The sequence below is a fragment of the Mugil cephalus genome, chromosome 17, assembly GCF_022458985.1.
Source record: "Mugil cephalus isolate CIBA_MC_2020 chromosome 17, CIBA_Mcephalus_1.1, whole genome shotgun sequence".
Taxonomy (NCBI): domain Eukaryota; kingdom Metazoa; phylum Chordata; class Actinopteri; order Mugiliformes; family Mugilidae; genus Mugil; species Mugil cephalus.
In genome coordinates this window covers 8,035,045-8,057,133 of record NC_061786.1, presented here as the reverse complement: position 1 = coordinate 8,057,133, position 22,089 = coordinate 8,035,045, and the positions used below count along the sequence as shown (strand labels likewise).

Here is a 22,089-nt window from a genome sequence, read left to right as displayed (position 1 = left end):
CACATGAGATTCCAGGACATCAGTGTTAATTGCAAATGTCTTCACAGGATAAAGCTGCTGACATAAAACCAAAGCACTAAATATTTTCCATGACTAAATAAGCGTGTCCAAGCTTTTAAGACAGAATCTAAAAAAAAATCAAAAATATAAAACAGAAATTTTGCTTTCCTCAAGTGGTACTTAACGATTAAATTAGGATTTATTATAAGATTTTCTTGGTGATTTTAAGGGTCCTACTTCATCCTATTGTCACTTTCTCTCACATGCACCAAAAAACACGCTCGGTTTTAACAGTGAACTATCTTGATGAGCTGCGGAATGAGGTCTACACTGGTCGTCTCTTATCATCTGCTCAGTCGGAGGTCTGACTCAGGCTGTAAGAGGTGCTATTGAACAGGCAGGACATCATCACAGAAGCACCGGGGGTGACACCGCCCAGTTATTCGCCACTTTGCTCTCCTTCGGAGCTGAAATCATTAGTCAATTGAGACGGAATGAACTGGAAATCATTTTTGTAATAGAACCTCAACACAAAGTCACACACAATCTTGGACACTTCACGTCTTTTCTTCCCCTGTTTAATGTCCATCAGTCAGTGCGTTTACATGCACGTGAAAAAACTAATTATTCCCTCAATCGGGTTCTAACCGAAGAGCATGTAAACACGTTACTCTGACTAAAATCTGAGCTTTCCTTATCCCATTAAGACACCCAGATAATGTAATTGGAATTAATTTTTCCCCGGCACGTATACGCTTAATTAGACTACAACAGGATAACGCGCATGTGCATGCTCAATAACCGCTGCACTGGCGTGTAACCCCGGAAAAAAAACATCCAAGAAAGCCGGTTGCAGAAGAAGAAAAAGGTAAAAAGAGCCAGTAGAAGAACCGTCTGAGGATAGCGCCATCTTATCTGTACCAGAAGTAGCGCGAACATTACGTTTGAGATAAAAAAAAAAGTACTATTGTTTGAAATGCCGGTCTGCCACATGAACAACTCTTGTTTATTATATGATGTAATAGGTCAACCAGAAAGCGAGCTGTGTTAACATGGTATTAACCCGCTGAAAAGACACATATCGCCACCTAGTGTGGAGGAGGAGAACATGTTCCCGTCACTTATTCAATTTTCTTGTGCTGCATGTAAACTGGGACATGGACTGTATTCAGAAAGTCGAATTTGGAGCATAGCTCGATTAAGCTCCGCATGTAACCGCACTGACTGTGAATCAGCTGCCTTTTATTTATGTCGAAACATTTTGTCTCATCTCTCCTAATCTCGAATAAACACAGCCATTGACAAACCACTTTTCCTGGACCTTCCAAAAAAGGGATTGGCAGAGGATGTCACAAAGGAATCAGAAATGCCTATTTGTGAGAGAAAATTTGAAACAAAGATAAAACGGACACGACAGCTCACTCCAGAACTAACGACTCCCCCTGACAAAGGACAGTAAGTGATGACACATCAAGAAAAATGTGAGGAATTCTTTGAAATACAATCAGCGCAATAAAAAAACACGAGTCAGTTATAACTTCAAAGGGAGCTTCAGCTGATGTCTCCCTCACTGTGTCCTTGAAAAGTACAAGTCTTTGCATATCTTTTATTAGTGAACTATCACCATCAGCCTAGGGAGTGTTCCTAACGGTGGAATACAATTTCCATGCTGTTCTTCTGATGATTATTTTAAAGGGTAAGCAGTGAAGGGGCGGCCTTGATCTGCCAGGCATAAACAATTATACTCAACAAATGTTGTTTGGCACCTGAGACAGGTGATCTGATGCACAAACCCAAAGAAAACCTTATGGTCAGAGAGACCAGAGAGACAAAGGAAGCAACAGAGAGTGACATCCACAGATGGTAGCATCTAGAGGACAATTTGGCTTTGGCCTTTCCAAAAAGTCAAGATAGAAAAAGAACCAAGAAAATTAATTGAAAAGGTCCAAACTCAAAAGACGAAGAGGTTAAATTTACGTGGCCATAAAGACACTTCCTGTAACAATCCTTAATGAGAATAGACTGGCCTGATCCATTCATTGGCAAATTTAAACACTGAGAGAACAAATACATTATTTCTGTGCATTATGCATGAGCAACACTGCAGTGTGCTGTATTTTCCCCACCAATAAAAACACGTATCTTTCTCCAGTCTGAACTCACACAGGTCCTCCCTGCCATCGTCAACATTAATGGAAGCTAAATGAAGCCAAGCCCGCAACCAAAATAGATATTTCCACAAACAGTCACCGTGCCTCCCACACACAAAGCTGGCGAAAGCATCAGGACACATGCATGAGTCAACCTTCTTCTGTACAAGATGTTAGCCGAAACCTGAGCCAGACATCATAAAGAGCAAATTAATTATTTGATTCGAATCAAGCGTTGAGGGTGACACGCGGCTGCATATACAAGATGTAAATCAACATTATCAACATTATCACTGAAGACTTGATGACTGCTTATTTGACGACTACTTAATTACTAACATTTATAAATGGCATCTGTGTCATCTAAAAGGTTAGTTGTGATTGAAATTGAGTTAGAGAGTTAGAAACCCAGGAACAGTTTGGATTATTGGATAACTGCATTATAACCCCAGCAAACGCAACCCTAACCCTAACTAATCCAAAATTCTCTATCAAGATATTATTGGTTAAACATACATTCAAAAATACACAACATGTGCAACTACACTCGCTTGCCAGTTCATTAGACACACAACTAAAAACAAGTGCATTCTAATGTAATAATATAACAATTCTCTTTTGTTTTCTAATACACACCAGACCACCAAAGCAGAGTCAGAAGTCGTTGGTATTTGACTTCCTGCCTTGCATTTGTTGTGGCTGTGATTCTGGATAATCAAATCACAGCTAGCTTCTCCAGGCAGCCAGTTGCTGGCCCGCAGGCCACAGCTCCTCCACAGATAATGTCCCTTTCTGTGAAAACAAACTGATTTTGCAACCAGACATGGTCGCTGTTATTCGTCAGAGCAATAGCCCCAGAAGAAAAACCTAAATTTGCACTGTGGTAAATACAAAGACAACAGTGCAGGTTGACAGGCCAGAAACCGGAAAATGAGTTATCACCTCTGTCTGAGTACCTGAGCATCAGACATTGCCAACAGTGAGACAAATGTTTGCAATGAGACTGACCTCTGCAGGTTTTATATTGTACTCGTTTTTTATAGCAGTGTGTGTGCGCGTATGTACGTGTCAGCAAATAGAGACACGCAATGATGAATGTGAAGAGACCAGACTGATGAAAAGTACTGTGCATAGGCGAGAGAACAGTTCGCCTGCAGCGTGTTCACCACAAACAGGTGGAGCTCAGTTAGACTCTCCTTGTCAGGTGACGGGGAGCTCCAGGCTGCCAAACGAGTGCCATCTATTCAGCATGGCCGCTGCGCTAATAATGAGTCCTGAAATGAATGGTGTTGCTTTAGTGTAATTGCAGCGGTGGGAGAAGCATGTTCAGAACATTGGGTACAACAACAGGATGGGCTACGAGGTAACCAGCCGGGAGAGAGGGAAGGGTGGAAAGGAGGAATGACAAATTGTTGGTTTCTGATGTGTTCTCTTAATCTAAGGCTAAACGAAGCAGCTTGTCACACTGAGCATCGGCAGAGAAGTGGAAAATTTACAGTCCCATCTGACTGATCTGATGCCACTTCCTGTATTTTTGGCCTTTTTGTGCTGTGAAGATAAGGTTTGTGAACTTTAAACGCACCCTCAAACAAAGGAAAAGAAAAAGAGGTTACAAGAGTGGAGAAATGATATAAATGTTACTGTGGTCATTTATAAAAAGCATGCTAGAAAGGAACATTTCTTCATTATTGTGCACAAACCAAATAATCATATATTTTGCTAAATGACCCTTTCTACTGTCCACAGTGAACCTTTAAGCTAAAGAGCCCTAGCAACTGGCCGATTGTAAGATCGGCCAGTCTAGAAATGCACTCACTTCTCTAACATTCCAAAATGCCAACCTTTCGAAAATCAATAAACTGTGACAAGAGTGCTCCGCAGAGTGGAGTCGCACCGAGAATACAGCTATACGATAATGTACCTGCGAGACACTTAGACAGAGGGGTGTAGCGGCAGAAAGGAATACGACAAAGCATCTATTGTCATCATCTGCTGCTAAACACACACAGTCGTGTATGCTGTCGCCTCATGTTTCCCGAGGAAAGTAAAGAACCATTTTTTAACTCCGGCTTAGTCACGTCGGCAGCAGCCATTCCTGACTGTACAATAGTTCTGGATGACACGACGCACAGACAAAACAAAGAGACCAATAGAGCCTAGAAACTATTGCTCACTATCACCTTGACGCAGACACATATATTCTATGTGACTTGGTTTTGGCCATCTAGCCGTTCACCCACTCTACAGATCTCAGATGAGCTTTTACAATCACCCCCCTCTCTCTCTTCCTCTCTCTCTCTCTCTGTCACCTTGCCACTCCAATTTTATCTAGCTATTCCATAAAGGCAACTGGTATTAACATGCAGGGAGCAATGCTACAGCTTTCCCCTCCATTTCTGCAAGAAAAAAAAAAGCCCATGCTTCTTTCTTCCGTTTCTTTTTGCACTTCACTCAAACGTCTCCCCATAAAAGCGGATAATCAATCTCTAGTATCTGATTTGAGCAACGTAGATTGTGAATCAAGAATTTCTTGATAGGCCTTTGAATTGATGGCTCCCTTGATCATCAATAGTCAGCCAAGTCCTGGGGAAGAAAAGAGGCCTATATCATACCACCACCATCATTCACTATACTTTGGAACAAGTTCTTCTGATGGTAGTCAAAGTTGGGTTTTTGACAAACATGGCAGTATTGTGACCCAACTGTTCGATCGTAGATTTGCGTCTTAAGAGTGCACTTCCGGGAACTTTTGGATTTGTCCAGGTGTAGATCTAGGCACTTTCTAGCAAAGTTGTTATTTGTAATCTGATTCTTAAATAGTAGAGGTTAGTTTCAAGCACTTTTAGGCAATCTAAGCACATTATCTTATAGTTCCCAGGCTCATTTATCTATTCCCAACATCAAGATGGCCTTTCATTTCGGTATGTTCCGTATAAGTCTATGTTGGTAAGGCTAGGGATGCCCAAATGCTTTCATAAAGCATACACCCCTTGAATGACGGCCTACTGGTATGACTCCCTCTGGTATATGCCATTTGTCAACATAAACCTGTTATTTCATATTAAAAAGGACTGACGCTGACAATATAAAGAAAAAACCCTGGTAAAACGAAAGAAAACTCTTAATTGCCCAAGGGATTTGCATACCTTCAATCAGCGTTGTGCAAGAACTGCGAGATGACGGTTTCTGCTCCCTCCTACGGAGCAATCAGTCTTCATGGAAAGTTAAAGCTATAGCTCTGAGCGTCTGGATGGAGTCCATAGCTCTTCAGCAACCGAGCAAAATAGACCGTCTACTGTAAGTCTGCCGTTAATAGAGATGTATAGGCTGTGAACTGACTGTGTGCTGATGAGTGCACCATCATAGAGTGTGATTATGGATGTAATTAAGTAAGTAGAGGAAGAGTCGGGAGGGAGACAAAGAGAATTGAGAAGAATGAAATGTTTATCAGCACAGCAACCAAAACGGGAGCACCTCCCAGTGCTTTCACTTGCCGCCACCGTCATTCATCCCTTAATGAGCAAGCTGGAACGGAGTGACTCAACGTTAAATCAAAGCGTACTCCCAGCTTGCTCATTATGTCAGGGACAAGCAGAGACAGACAGTCCACAGAGACCAGATGTCCTCCAGTCAGTCACTATGTAGTTCAATGACAGGAGTCCCCGCAGAGAGATGAAGCGAACACTCGAACACACGAATGCGTTCATGGGCAGGTAACACACTAACACACTAATACACACCTAGAGTACTACAGCTTTGGCTCACTCTGTAAATAGGATCTGTGGAAGATACAGTCATCAATAGTTTATCTTACTCCACTTGTCTTTTGCATAAATGAATACTGTCGTTTGAATTCCGTTTTGATCCAGATCTAATGTGATCTTTGATATTGGTTATCTGCCAACTAGCAAGTCTGATCCAATACTTGGTCTAAATGTTGTTGAATATTTATATGACCCTGACATACCAGCAGTACAATGTAAATTTTGTGCATGATTTGATGTGACATAAAGGTATATCAGTCTGATGGATGGATGCCCTGCGTACAGAATATGTACCAGACAACAGCCAAGTTTCCTTTTGGGCTGTATTTACAGAATTTGCCTTGCCTTTTGATTTGTCAATGCAAATTGATACTCATTGAAAGATCCAGTGTGGGTTCATAAAAGTGTTGTGAAAAGTGTATTGATTTCTTGCACCATCTAGTAATCTTGTTGCACTCGTGCAAGACTGATTTCACAATATGATCCAAACCTGGACAGAAATTCCAACACTGAGAGCACCATCAGGCTTGCAAGCTGTTGGCAGCATCGTTTCAGACATAAATTAAAGTATGATGACGGAGAAAAGCTGGACCAAAGCAAAGCCATATGCAAGATGTGCAAACTAGAAGTAAAACATTGCGGAAATACAACAAATCTCCAAAATATCTGTTTTGTGAAAATCTCTTTCATATGAAATATATCTAAATGAATTAATATTGGATTGAACTGAACCCTTGTGAATTGGAATCAAAACAACTGAGGAAATCAGCAGCAATGCCCAGCCCTAGTTTAAACCAACTAGTAATAACAAGGTGCCATCTGAACATCCTGGATGCTCCTCCTTCAGTTGTGATCACATTCTGACTGGTTATGCGTGTGATGTACAGAAAACTATAAGATTACATTGGGCCTGTATAAAGCACAAGAGAGCAGGAAAGTGTACACAATCACCAAGTTCAAACCTTTTTTGGTGAGTTGAGCGAACAACAAAGAGAGTGCCCGTGAAATGGAACATACCAGAACTAGACTGACTCCCTTAACCTATACCCGTACATTGAAAACAGTCCACAAAGAAAGTTATTTCCATTTCTTCTACAATTTCGGCAGCTACTATGACGACACAGCCAAACAATCAGCTGGTTCCAACATGTTAAACCCTCAAACCAAATATCAGCTACCAACAAGGTAGTAAACTGTCTTGTTAGTTAACATGTGGTGACTGAGCCAACACCCGAGGCCACTGGAACAATGCCATCATCTGACTTCACTCAACCATTACACTGATTTAACAAGTGAGCACACTTGTCACATTCTTTCTTTCTAATATGGAAATCAAAGAGTTGGAGAGTTCTTCCCAAATTTGCTGCAGAAGTTCCCAGAAACATGTGGATCCGCTCCATGTTTTCGAGCTTTCCCTCTTGTTCTTATCCTGAGGCAGTTCTGGTGTGGCTTGGACTAAAGTTTTGGTTCATTATCTTACTGTAGTATGAAGCCCTGACAAACTACACCAGAGGGTACTGTGTGCTGTATCCTCTGGTATAATTGAGAGTGATTTTATTGATACAGATCTCATTATTAATTCTCAATTTGATCTCAATTATCAATTTGATACGATTCTTTATCCGGTCCCTTCCTCCGAATCATTTTTGGTTAAGGAAAAGTAGGCGTTCGTGGTTTTGTGTCAACAAAAGAAATTTTATCGAGTTTCTAAACAATAACTTGTGTAAGTAGGAAATTGGTCACTGGGTCCTCACTGGCGATGCTCTGCTGAGACCTAGCAGCAGCTGCACTCGTTGACCAGAGACTGTTGAACACATGGCTCTCTCTGTATTTAATGCCGCGTGTCATCGACAAATGCTCCAGCAAGTTGGTGCTTGAAATTATGGTGCTGCATAAGTTGCACGTTGTGCTGTTAGCCTACAGTCCCTTCTGGAGGAGTGAAGCCACACTTTCGACTGTTTCCTTCTCTCTGCCATCGCGTCTTCCTTGTCGTCACGTGAGCGTCGCGTGTGTGGATGACGTGCTTCGATGTAAAGATTCGTCACAAAGAGAATCGGTAAGGGGAATCGATAAGCGTGAAGGCTAATGATGTCGATGACCGAACCGATTCTCGATGCCCATCTCTAATCCTGACACACAAGGACTTTATTCAGAGATTTTAAATTGTCTGCAGGCGCTGCGTCATGAATATTCAGCAAAGCTGCACCTTGACCAGCCTGTCCCACTTTGGAGATCTAGCTAGGTGACAGCTCTTGGGATACGCTTAAAAGGTATCGCTGACTTTCCATCTAATACATTATGCCTCCGTGTCATATTTGTTTACAATCAATTTACTTCCACCGAGGTCCGGATGCACCGAGGCAGAGGCCTGGAGCGAGGGGCCGCGTTTCAGAGCTACCAACTCTTGAAACAGTTCAGTGCGTACGCCTCGGCGGCACTGGAGGGAGTGCAGATGAGGAGTGTGTGTCGGGGGTTGGGGAGGAGTGGAGGGGGAACAAACTAACAGCGGAAAGCAGGGAAGGCTGAGGAGGAGAGATAGCGCAGGACTCATTATCATCTACAGCAGTCGAGAGTTTAGGAGACATGAGGAGAGCTGCTGAGGCCCTCCAGCACACATATGCTATCCTCTCTATTCTCTCCCTTCACTCTGTCAACTCTCAGTCATTTGTTCATCCTTGTTTTTTTTTTTTTTTTTTTTTACTGACATCCTCCTCTCCTTTTCCAGTGCAGTGCATACATCTTATTTGGGCTTTGTATTTTTGTAACAAAGGCTTTCTCCCTGGGTGTCTCTCTTTTGAGGAGAGGGTCTGAAGAGCATACGGAGCTGGCGTCGAGGCATCTCAGAGCTATCAGAAGGAGACAGGCTCTCCCTCGTTGTCCCGCTTTCGCTGCAGATAGATATCGAGTATGCTAGAGGACACGTCGTGCGTGCGTGCCCGTGTGCGCATTTACAAAAGCAGGCGGAGGATGCACTCGGAGGGAAAGCGACAGGCCGCGCTTTAATTACGCCAACTAATAGAGCATCTGCTGATTCACTCGTGTGTCGGCAAGATCCGCAGCAGGATGGAGAGGCTCAGGCAGGACACGTTTAAATGGCGGGCTGTGACTCCAGACAGAGGCTGCATCAGGTGAAGGGAAGAGCCATTACACTGATGTAGTCCAGGGACTTCCGCTGTCTCTGGACGGGGACACATTGAAAACTTTTCAGACAGCGGACAAAGGCAGAATTTAGAGAGCGTCCTTAGGATTAACTTTGTAAAGGTCTCTAACTTGAAAATTTTATAAAGTTCATAAGAGAATTTTGAACGCCCAATTCCCCAATATTTTGTTATAATTTTCATCTTTCAGAAACTTTCTAACCAACGTCTCCTCCGTATCCCCTTGTGTCCGCTTGGTCGACTTGTTTCCATGGCAACATGTCCTCAGACAAACCCTTCCACTTTAAGATGACACAATATACAAAGCCGGGGTGGTAAAGTAGCTAAGTAAAGTTCATTTTCCAGACACTGACCCAACATTTACTGTATGTGTTTCAGTTAAAAAGCAACATTTTGATGGCCGAAAATTTGAGGTGTTAGGACTGCACAGTGAGCCAATCGACTCACTTTGTGTTTCTTGACATTTGTGAATGCACTTGGCAAATGTATTCTTCATTAACTGGGCTTTTTTTATATCCAAATGTCACAGTGATGTGATGCCAACACTCTCATACTGTCAGAGGGGCCACATTACAAGTGCACTAAAACAGTTCCAAAATTCTGACAGGCTTTCAATATGATATTAATTTGACGAAATTAAATACAACTGCCAAGCCTGAAATGAAAAACTACAACTTTTGAAGGCAGAGAGCGGCCTTTTAATTTGAAAGATGACAACTGTTATACATTCGAGCAACTTACCGGTAGTATGATGTGGTTTTTTACATCACCGCGCAACATTTTTCAATAACAAACTTTGCATGCAACACACGGAAAGTGGAAATTGAAAATGAAGGCAATGAGGAACGGAAATGTGTGCGCACTTGTATGCGTTTCTTCAGGGTAAACAAAAAAAAAATCGATGAGGATTTAAGGGCCATGAATGCAAAACAGAAGTGTCCAAATGCCACAAATGATGAGCTTTCCCAGAATGCAGCGGTCAGCATGCCCCATTTACAGTAGACTTATTGAATAACAGCAACAGCCAGCAGTCATCAAAAAACACACTCATGCTTATTCACTGGGTGTGCACAGTATCATTTTCTAAAGTCATTAAACTAAAGTCTAATATGAGGTTCCAGTAAATTAAAGAAGTGGGAATTAGTGGTTGCGTTTTCTTTTTCCAGACCGCTGAAGGAGGATTTGGCGAGCGGCTTTGAGCCCGGGATCAGAGGAGACGATACGAGAAATTCAGCGTGGACCTAAAAAAATGGCAAAAGAATGGTGGAATATTCACATGCTAATTAACATCTATAAATAGGAGATGCCTGTGAGTGTGTGGCATAGAACTGCTGAGTGCTCGTTTGCTCGAGTTGTGCTTATGGAGTACATTAGGAGCAGAGGGACGCGCTGATAACAGCAGGAGTGTGAGATTGCGATAAGCCTCGGCCCCTTTAGTTTCAATGGCCGCGCTTCTGAATCTCTGAGCAGGAGCAGGGGACGGATGAGAAAAGTGTTTCTGCAGATGAGATGGTTTTGCGAGGAGCCTGGGAGGCTGACCAGAAGAGGGCGCCCCTGACTCGATGCAGTAAAGCAGAGCAGAGCACATGCACACAGACATGACCAAACACACGCAATGCAGTGTCTTGATCATATCCACCAGCAGGAGAATTTTCACGCACAATGCTTCCAAAGACTCCTCCAAACACACATCACTTCCTTACATTTCACCTTTCCTAATCCTTACTCTACCCTCTCCTTCTTCTAGTTCTTCCAGTCTATCCTCAGGCAGACCCAGAGCTCACTCAACACTACTGTACCCACTAACGAGTGTCCTCACCCAATGCCTGTGTTAATTCATGCTATCTGATTTAGCATATGTAAATACAGCAGCACCGCATCATCCAACCAGCAAGGAGGAGCGTTGCTTATGAAAAAAAAAGGACTAAATGCAGTGTTTGCATCTACTGACGGCGCACGCCGTGTTGCCACGGAAACAGGATGCCAAGGTAGACACTGCTCGGCCCCGACTTGCGATTGAGACGGAAATTGTGGCTGAATGATGAGTGATCAGTGAACTTTGGTGAAAGTGCTTTTACAAAATCAGAGGTTTGTTGGTGTCCCGCTGCTGAGTATTCAAGTAAAGTGCTGTAAAAATAACAGTGCCGTGTCTTATCCTGGCATCGCAATTCATCGGAACGAAGGCGTTTTCAGAGAGGCGCCGTGATTTTCAAAGTGAAAGAAGGAGGACATCGTGGATGCGCAGTCAAACTAACAGTCGCTGTCGAGTTAACATTCAGGAGCGTGTGATGCAGCCCGCTAACAAGTGTACACACACGCACTCAGAAAACTAAAACTATGGTATAACTGAGTATAACCAGTCAAGGCACAACTTGGACCTGAGGTCCTCCATATTCATGCAACCACCTCAATTGTGAAGGTCTCCCTGGTGCCTCTAAAACAGTTGTGACTCATCAGAGAATGGACATGAGTCTGGATTTTTTTTATTGTTATTTTATTTGAAAGAGGAACATTGCACATTGATTGACATGAGTACAAAGGAGAATCCCGTAAATGTGCCAGATATGGTCTTATCTGTGACCGCCACACATCCGAAATTGCGGCAACTACTTACTTGTTTAAAAACACACTGGTTAAAAATAAATCAGACATGTACCCACATAGCCTAAATAGTTTTCTTAGTTTTAGAGTGTCACTGCTATGGGGTTGGGGTGTCTGGTCTGGTCTAGACGGGTGGTACATGTCTAAGTACCATCCACCTGGCATCCCGTGGATTGAACTTTTGTGCCCAGATTATTGCTGAAACTGATGATTTACAGGTTTCCCAGATTCTCTATCTGCCTGGCAAATAATGTCACCTACATGCACCGTCAAACATTAATTTCACGCTGCGAGATGCCTCACTATTATCAGTTATAACTCTGAGTTCCTAATGCAGACACCTAAAACTCATAACAAGTTTCCAAGTCTCCCCTTAGGTTGTAAAGACTCTTCCAAAGACTTTGCTTCCAAAGACTCCTCCAAACACACTTGCTCTACACCATCTCCTCATAGTTCACCCTTCCTCATCCTTACTCTACCCTCTCCTTCTTCTAGTTCTTCCAGTCTCTCCTCAGGCAGACCCATGGCTCACTCAACACACTACTGTATCCACTGATGAGTGTCCTCACCCAATGCCTGTGTACAATGCAGCTAAAACCAAGGAGATGGCAGCAGATTTTGTTAGAGGTGGTACAGACCTATGAGTACCTGGGTCTATATCTGGATCACAAACTGGACTGGTCCGCTAACACAGTCTCAGTAAAAGTCAGAGGTGTCTCTATTTCCTTTGGAGGCTAAAGTTGTTTAACATCTTCCAGAAGCTGCATGTTGCCAGTGTCCTCTTCTATGATGTGGTGTTCTGGGGAGGCGGCACTAACAAGAAAGGCACTTATATATAAACTTATACAGAAGGTGGGCTCTGTAGTAGGGGCAGAACTAGAGTCCATGACATTGGTGGCAGAGGCAAAGAACGGTCCATCACGAACAATGTCTACCGCCTTCTACATGACACCATAGTCACATAGAGGAACTCATTCAGTGACATATTTGTACAATATTTGTACGATTCTAAAACTTAAATGCCATTCATATGTCACATGTATGTCACACCTGAAAAGGGTGCACGGTTAGCTTTCTAGCTGTGTGTCTGAGAAACAAAACAAAACAAAGAGCACGACAGAGGACTGAGTTCACCTCAGAGGGGGTTATTTTTGAGACGACTAAATGGCCATGAAGCTGGCAAACTGGCATCAGAGCAGCGTCAGTGAGGTTCAGTCAGTGGGATGGATGGTGTGGGAGCTCATGTGCATGCAGCCTTAGGGTTAGAGAGGTTGAGTCGCCAAAAGAAAACGCACAGAGAGAGGTAGAGAGGGAAAAGAAGTCATTATTGTGAGAACTGTGGCCAGGTACCTGAGTATATCTCCCTGCTCTTCAATTTCATCAGCAACCTCTTCACACCTGCAACGATGTGAAGAAGCCCGTCATCATCACAAGTTCGCAACAGCTGCCCCCCCCAAAGTCTTTCCCTCCCTGTGGCATGTGAGTGGAGAAATCTGGGCCGCACAGGGGGGCCCCATCTGGTTTTAGACCACTATGAAACATGTTCATTTACAACTCTGTTATACTGCAGATGTGGCAAAAGAGTGGGGTCAGGACAGGACAAAACATCAGTCGAGAAGAATTCATATAACCAGCAAAGAGGCTCACACGTGTGCATAGAACTGACAAAAAAAAAACAACAACAAAAAAACAGGTAGACAGACAAATGCGACCCTCCCACTCCATTAGAGTATCCATTCCCCAGCACCAACACCCACCCATTACTCTCCCTGACTGGCTGTCTCAGCACTGTGTGTGACTGGTGTTTTTAATGGTAGTAGTTTGTTCCTTACCTGTGTTCCTGTCTGGTAAGATACAGCAATGCTTCTGCAGTATGCCTGGCAACACCTTCCAGGAAACAAGAAGCGGTGGCGGTGGTGGGGGAAGAGAGGGAGAGGGATAGATGTTAATACCACAGCAGCTCCAAGCAGATAAACAAGTTGGAGCTCAGAGGAAACGCACTGAGCCATGCCGAGCCCAACAATTACAGAGTAGCAGGAGATATCAGTTGCTCACGCCATTTGCATGAGAAGGAGCCACTCCCACGTTTTATCTAAGGCTTCTCTTCTGCACAGCGATCCGGGCAGCAGAGCACTTAAAGGACGGTGGCGGCATACTGAACTGTCTGTGAGTCAATGTACAAACAGTTGACGGAGGGGTAGATGGTGCGTGAATCAATATGATACACAAACAGGCCACTGGGACGAGGAAGGAAAGTGTTAAAGGGTGGCAATCTGTTGCGGCCATGTAAACGGGCCAATTTTAGAGGCTCTCCCAGCAGCTTCGCTTACGCCAGGAAGTTGTAGCAGCAAATACAACAACCAATTACCGCACTATTCACAAGCCTGAGGTGGTTATATTAATCAATAATACATGCTTACAATTGATTCTGTGAGGAGTTCTCCAACAATGCAATTGATCCGAAGTTATATTCGAGCTGCAAAGATTTTTGCCGTCATCACCTGTCTTCTGTCAGTGTCTCACAGTGTCTTTAACACTGCAGAATATATATATATATTCTTTAAATCACAGATCACACTTTAATTTCTCTGTAAAATAACAGCATTGTTAAGCTTTGCTGTGACACTGAATATGGTTATTGGCTTTCATAAGACACAGATTTGCAATATTCCTGCCAGAAAATAAGCTCAGTGAACCAAAACAAAAAGATGTGGAGGTGGCTCAGCAGGTGCTATCAGAGCCCCTTTGTCCCTGTGTTTGACTGACAGGCTCTTTGTTGTCCATAATGACTTTAGTAATAAGTAAAGGCCTCGTCTTCTTTCTCTCTGCTCCACTTTTTCCTTGCGATAGTGTTAACATTCCTTTACGTATGTGCTTACGGGGTTATCTCACGCTGCTGTGTCTCTCTTAGTTATTTCCCTCCTCTCTGTGACTGAAAGGAAAGTATCAGATAAGTGGCCCTTTTAATTAAAGAAGGGAGCACATATAAAAGTAGCTCTTGAAAAGAGAGAGAAGATCAGGAATAAGGAATACAAATGAACCCTAATGGCCGGTCTCTTGGGGACGTTCAATGAGCTATCAAGCCACTACATCATTCATACAAAAAAGCGCCTCCAGTGCAAATTCTCTTGTCATGCAGATTCATTTTCAACTTTACCAGGAGAGAAAAGGTAGCCTTCATGTGAGCATGTGTTAAATGTGAATGTGTGTCTCAATTATGAATATATTGGAGCATTACTATTTCAATATTCTTTGTGTCATCTATAAGATTTGTTGTGTTGTTACTGTAGGAACCAGTGACACCATTGGTCCTCAGAGGGAAATGTGAATCTGAGGACGCGCCCTAAAAGTCACCACTTCCTCATACTGAAAACAAATTATGTTTCCAACAGCAAAAACAGCATAGTTTGAGATGAAATACACATCAAAGGTAGTTTGCTACAATCAGAGACTGCAGGAGCAACTTAAAATGTGTCAATTGAAGATCTGTCCCATGGTGGAACTCTGGAAGAGCAGTCAGCGAAGGCTGAGTTAGCCTTCACCTGCAAAGGGGTTCCAGCTGCGGTGTCTTGTCATCCACAACACAGCCTCGACAGCCTACATCAATCAGGAATAAGTCTGCACTCCTTTGATCCTTTGATCCTAGAATCATTGATCAGATCCTGGTACTTGGCCTTCTTGAACTGATGGGAGATGGTTGGTCTATCTTCCCAGGGCACTGTTAATTTGGCTAAGATGATTGTTTTTGAAGTCCTTAAAAGAGGGATCATGTCAGGTTGGAGGGTGGTTGCCACCGAGACCAACTTCTTCTTTAGGTCCACATGCAACTCCCAGTCGGGCGCTTGATACAGGATGGATGCTGGGTGGTTAAGTTTCCTCTCTGCACCTCAGTCCGATCTCCGTGAGAACTCTGTCATGCCTTCACCTGTAGCATCCCCTTGGACATCCAGTCAAGATGTGATTCAAGGTGCAGAAACTATCTCCACACGGACTGCAAGATGCATCCTCTTCCTCTTCAGGTTGTTTGGAGTAGACAAGAGGTCAAGTACGACACGCAGCAGAAAGTTTAGCTAGCCCTGGTCAGTGCCCCATAGCTCGTCCCATTGCATCCAACAGGGCTGGGAGGCCTGCTCCACCACTTTAATACGGCGGTCCACTTCTGCTGTCCCATGAGCCCTTTGCCTCACAAGCTCCCTCTTTCCTCTGGCATCGGCCTTGCTCCAACTCTTGACACTGTAGTTTCTGACGGCTAGCACACCGTGCAGATGATTTCGTGATGCCTCCGCAGGCTGAACTTGCCTTGGCGGCTTTGAATTCTTCCACAACTGAGGAGGATGGTAAACTGTGCTTTGAAGACTTGCTGTAGAGGCTAACCGAACTGAAAGCTGGGGGGACACCCAGCCATTTCCAGATGAACCTGCTATACACTCTCTCCATTGTGTCCACCTTAATTCGTAGAATGTCATCTAACAGGTATGGATTATTTCATAGAATTGCTTGAAATGTTCCCTCGTAATATTTTTCTTGGCATATGAAACGCATTTTGGAGATACATGGCACAGATTGGTGTGGTCTCAAAAGTAGCTTCAATTAGTAGCTGGTGCAGTAATACTAATACTTTTTAGGAAGTATGATATGATGATAAAGCTGCAGTTGTTAACAGATCTATGAGTATTTACTAATTGAAAGGCAATTGTGTGGAATATTTTTTTTTGTTTGTTTTGCTCTCCACAGAATAGAAAACTTTACTCAGTATAATTGACTCTAATGATGATAAATCAAAGATATTTGATTTGTGTGATGAAGGCATGTTAATCCTTGTTTTCCATGGACGTTCTGTCCAGATGTAACATAATATACTGACAGCTCTGCAGAGATGATGACAGTAATTGGGTTGCAATAAACAGCTGCATGCTGTACCGATTGTACTGATGCTGCTGGCTGGCAGAAAGTTGCACTCTGTGGAAAACGAGCTGTCAGGGATGCCCTTGTTGCTAGCCTCTCATTTACAATTTAGAAGGATTGGACTTGGAAGCAAAGCATCTAATTTCATATCGAAAACATGTCTGAAAAGTCATCTGTTTGTTCGTGTTTCCTAGCTAGTGTTTGGACCAGCATAAGAGAGGGTTTTTGTCATTATGATAAACAAGACCGATTTACAAAACAAGACAATCCCAAGGACAAATCCAAATGGAACAACACAAAAGGATTCAGTTTGATATATCTAGGGTATTTGTGCAGACTTGTTTTCCAACATGAGTCACAGATATGAATAGCTTGTTCTATTCAAATAGCCTGATTTCATCCAGTATTCAGTCATTTAAACATTTCCAGAGACTGCATCAGTGTCAGTGGAGAACCATCAGAAGGTCTTCAAAGAAAATCCAAAGCAATGGCTTTAGGACAAGGGGCCTAATCTTGTGAATTGTGTGAGTCTTCAAAACTCCATTGAGCCAGTGACTTAATATAAAGCTCTATCTTGGCAACAGTGTTCCAGTTTACTACGATTCCCATCCAATGGGATTGCCATTCTCATGCTGAGGCTAGAAGACAATCAATTCTCATTACACACTTCAAAAGCAGTGGATGTTCCCAGTCATTTTTAACTCTCCATGATGTCACTAAGCTACTTACTGTAAATATGGCTTGGTGGCCCATGCCATATGGCATATGGGAATGCCATATGGGAATGAAGCAACCTCTTCACACCCTTGCTCCCAAGTATAGGCAGGTGCTAATTTTTTAAATCGAGCTTGACTTATTAAATACACAAGTTTCCTGTATCCTCTTGTTAGAAATCTAGAAATCTATCACATTTCGCACAATGTGGTTAGTCCATGTGTGAGAGACGACTACCAAGCTGATAGGATTTAAAAAGTATAACGACAGAGAAGAGCTTCAACAAAAGCAAAGCCACGTGCGAGATATGCCAACTAGATGCAAAATATTGTGGGGGTACCACAAATCTTTGGAACCACTTACAACATGAATAAAATTTTAGAAAACAATTTTAGTGGATAAGTAAAAAAAAAAAAAAAAAACCTTAAAGGTGCTCGTTGGTGCAGGGGGGGTAACTTATGGCAAACAAAATAGAAGGTGACCAAGGCACAAAAAGCCTTCATTAAAAGTGGCTAATGCATTGTAAAAGATAAAATGCACCTACGTGTTGCAGCACACATCTTCATCAGGGTCCCCAAAAAATTGTAAGCAAATGGTAAAACTGTGTTGAAACTGAAATATCTCCAAATGAATTGATGTTGAATCGAACCAAATTGGGACTGTGAATCAGAAATGAATCAGTTCGAGAAATCAGTAACGATACCTAGGCCTTCTATACTTTCTGTCATCTTACAACAACACATTAAAATTACAAGATGATCTTCTAAGTTATACTAGGACATAGAAACTCGTTTTTCAGGATGTTTTTCCATTTTTTCTGAGAATGACCAATTTTTAACTTCATGGTTGTCAGTTTAAATATACTTACATCAGACAAAGCTGGCGCTGAGCTACGTGCCTCCTTTCACAGAGGCATACTTTACAGTATTAGAGCACTCAAGGGAAAGGGAGACAAAGTCTGCCGAGTAAGACAAGAGAACAACCAAATGCCTCCTCATTAACCACGATGAACAATCAAACGGTCCAGGTCAGGTTGAGTCACACACCATTTGAGTTTATGGAGAAACTGTTATCTTTTAACTGATATCAGCTCTTGGAAAATGACCCCCAATATAAAAGAACTGATTGCTCTTAGCCTGAGAACCCATTTGTCTGGGTGTGGGAGAAACAGCCTTCATAATTGAACTTGTGCATAAACTGGAGAACAGTTATGAAACCAAAGTCTTGGATGTTGTTGAAACGTCTTACCCTGTCAGTTTCACTGAACGTTGCTGCAAAGGCCTCTAAACAAGTTAGGCTTTGGTGCACCAGATTCATTTAATGGCTGTGCACATGATCTGAGACTCGGGCCCAGCGCAGCCTAATTCAGGCAGTGAGGAGAGCGGTCAACAGGAACCACTCTCACCACAGTGGTATTTCAGGATGAAACAAATACCTGTCTAAATTCTGGGCACATAAACACACGTAACAACCAGACTTACTACCTTCACACACTACCACTCCTGGGAAGAGGTAATTACCACAAGTGGCAGTGTATAATAAGATATCTTGGCGCCTGATGCTGAGGGGCAGAGCGCAACTCTCCAATGGAGCTAATGGAGATCTGAGAGGGCGGACGGGAAGAGGAGTCGCTCCAGTGCATTTCAAAGCTCTTCCTGTCTGTGTAAATCCGCTCCCTTCAAGCTACCATGTGCAGTAGTACAGAGATTAAGCAGATGACAAGGTTTGCACTCAGCCCAGCTGTAGCACAAGGAAAAACACAGCAAAAGAAAAATTAGACACATCTTTCACTGTAATGAACTGGATGTGAAGGTCAATAAAGTCACATTAAAAACCACGGCGTCAGTAACAAATTATTAGTTCAACATCGATTGCATATGTTCCAACTGCACTGGATCAACAGACGTGTACAGGTGTGTAATAAAGTAATACAGTGTAGTGTCTTTATTCTAATGACCATTTGAACTGTTATTGACAGTAGAAACTATAGACAGCAGCAAGTAGAGCTCCCCCTGGTGACTAGCTGCAGTATAGGTCATAAGCCCCCCCCCCACCCCCCCCCCCCACCCCACCCCCCACCCCCCACCCCCCTCCATGTTAGTGGTTGAGACTTGGTCCACACTAAGACACTAAAATGCATGTCAGGCTACTACCTGTCACTCAAAGCAGGAACTTATGCAGAATTTTAAACCTTAATAAAAAAAAATAAACTAATGACTAATGAAAATTCAACCCCCCGTACAGTTGTCATGAACAGTGAAATAAACTATTGAGACCAAAATAGTTTTTTGTACCAGGCTGCAAACATGTTTAATAATGCTGTAAAGTTGGGCTTTTTAACATGGGGGTCTATGGAGATTTGTTCCCTTTTGGAACCAGCCACTTAATGAGTTGCACATTTTCAAACTTCTGCATGGGCTTCATAGTCAGACCTGGAGGTTGCCGCTTGGGTCATGGGCGAGGCTCCACTCAAACACCGTCAAGAAGCGTCAGTTCGGCCAAAGCAAGGAAGCAGTGAGATGTTGCCTGTATTTATACACCCTATGGTAGAAACTATCACAGCATAAAGTGTGGGTAACAGTAGGTAAATATTAAAGATTACTGGTGCTTCAGATGTGAGATTTCAAAATAATACTCCAATTTGTGCATCTACTCAGTAACGCACACACGCACAAAAAAGAAACTGTCTACACATTACATTTTCCAGTTAAAATACACTATTTTGGGACATTTTAAACTTTTCATTTTAGCCTAACACACATCACCGTATAATGCACATCACAACTTTACTTTTAGCACTTGAGGCCATACTCATATTTTCCGGTTACATTAACTCTGACATACTGCATGAGTGACCTTTACTTCACTTCTCTAGAACAAGTACAGTCAAATGAATGGGAATGCAGAGCTCAGATCCCCTCCAGGTGATCACACGTCAGTATCAGCCAATAAATAAAATGACACTCAAAGAAGCAAAGGCCAAGACAAGAGATGAAAGAGGGCTCCATTTGTCTTTGCCTTTCTATTAATGATTACATATTTAGTTTGTATTGTAGGTGTAAGTTTGTTTACACTTAAACAGGCTGGAACATATCTTTTCATTTGTGCTCATTCAACCACAGAGGGATGAAGGACTGAAAGACTTTTGCAGTCTTTTATAATGAAGATTTATTTGTTTCTCTGCTGAAAAAGGCTGACAAATAACAACAAAACAAAAGCACTTCTTTTGGCTATCTGCCAAATTGTTATTCTAACCCTTACTATTGGACCAGAAGTTTCCATGCAATCGATGCATCTCTACTTTGTAGGAGGAAGGTCAAAGCCTCATATAGAAAAAAAAAAGCTACGATGCCTTCAAATGTAAGGCAGCAACACAAAGAGATTAGTCAAAATGCCATTTTTGAAAAGAAGAAATGGAAAATAGACTGAGTCAGACAGTTAGATGTGGGAAAACATACTGAATGGCACAGAGCAAATAATGTACCTCACCACTCCTGAAAATTATCATGAAGCCTTTGAGAAAAACTGATTATTGCTTGGCTTCTCCTTATCTTAATCCACCACAAAATTCTTGATCCTCTCCCTGGTGTACTGGGTTTTCTTCCTTTTACATGATCCCACTCTAGCTTCATTATCAATATCAGAAATGTCTTTCCCACAGCAGGGACGCAGGCAGTTTTCTCATGCTTCGTTTATAATTCCACCGCTGAGCTCCCGGAGACCAGCTCTCCAAAGGTGAAAACCACCTAAGAGCAGCGTAATCACCACATCCAAGGCCTCTGATTTCAGGCTTTTACTGCGAAATTATGTGCCCTGGAGCCTTTAGACCAAAGCCACAAAAAGAATCTGAGCAGCCCATGTAATACTAGTAGAAACATACACATACAGCGTGACCACATTCGACCACACATAACACACCGAACATTATCTGCCATGATTAATCTGATACATTCAAGTTCATGGCTCCGTTAAAAATGTCTGGTAAAGATTTGGTTGTAAAGGGCTGGGCATTCGGCCAGCAGTAATGGTATTAGGACTGTACGTCCTATAAGGAGAGCTTGAGTAGTCTTGGAATTGTGTGGGGTGTTGCACTTGCATCAGGATCAAAGTGTGTCATTGCTGGAGGGCTTAGAGGTGCATTCATAATTCCATTTATTTCATGAAATGATTTTCCTTTGTCTCTAGTCGAAGGCCCTGGCATGAACGCGAGTCTGTATATCCAATCACAAGTGAGCAGCTCTGAGTATGTGTGCTGACACCAAGCGTTAAAATGCATCTCCACATGTGTCTTGAGTGACCACTTGTGATCAGATGTTAGTATTCAAATACGTTCATACCCTGTTGGAAAATTGTGCAGCAAATTGAAGGAGGCAAATGTGGTCTGAGACATGGTACTGATATGCATTCTGAGTTATGTGATTGCAAGTGACGACAGGACAGAACACATTGAGGATTTTAGATCTGATCATTCAAACCACATTTGTAAGTGTTCTGGGCCACATTCTATGAGTATTGCTAACTCGCATGCGTCCTTACCACATTGCCAGACTGACTACTTGACTGACATCCTCTGGTATAAGCAGACACACACTTAACTACAGTTACAAATGATCATCTGAAAAGACATTAAGTGATGTCTGTCCATAAGCCACAAGACCCATTTAAAACATTTAGTCTTTGTAGCTGTTAACAAACTAAAACGTACATAAATCAAACATTAATTAAAAATGTTAATATTGAAAGGAAGTATGTGCAATTCCCTCATTTAAAAAACAACACCATTAGCCATATATTCAC

General features: G+C 42.6%; 1 protein-coding gene across 6 annotated transcripts in view; it reads right to left on the bottom strand.

Moving 5' to 3' along the window:
* dlgap2a (discs, large (Drosophila) homolog-associated protein 2a) overlaps nt 1–22,089 on the bottom strand; it is a 174,920-nt gene that overhangs the window by 148,675 nt on the left and 4,156 nt on the right. For all 6 annotated transcript variants that reach the window (XM_047610952.1, XM_047610953.1, XM_047610955.1 and 3 more), the window contains exons 2-3: nt 13,506–13,560; nt 13,024–13,071 (exon numbers count right to left, since the gene is read on the bottom strand). In XM_047610952.1, coding sequence (XP_047466908.1) covers nt 13,024–13,071; nt 13,506–13,560 — 103 coding nt within the window. The remainder of the gene's footprint in view (nt 1–13,023; nt 13,072–13,505; nt 13,561–22,089) is intronic.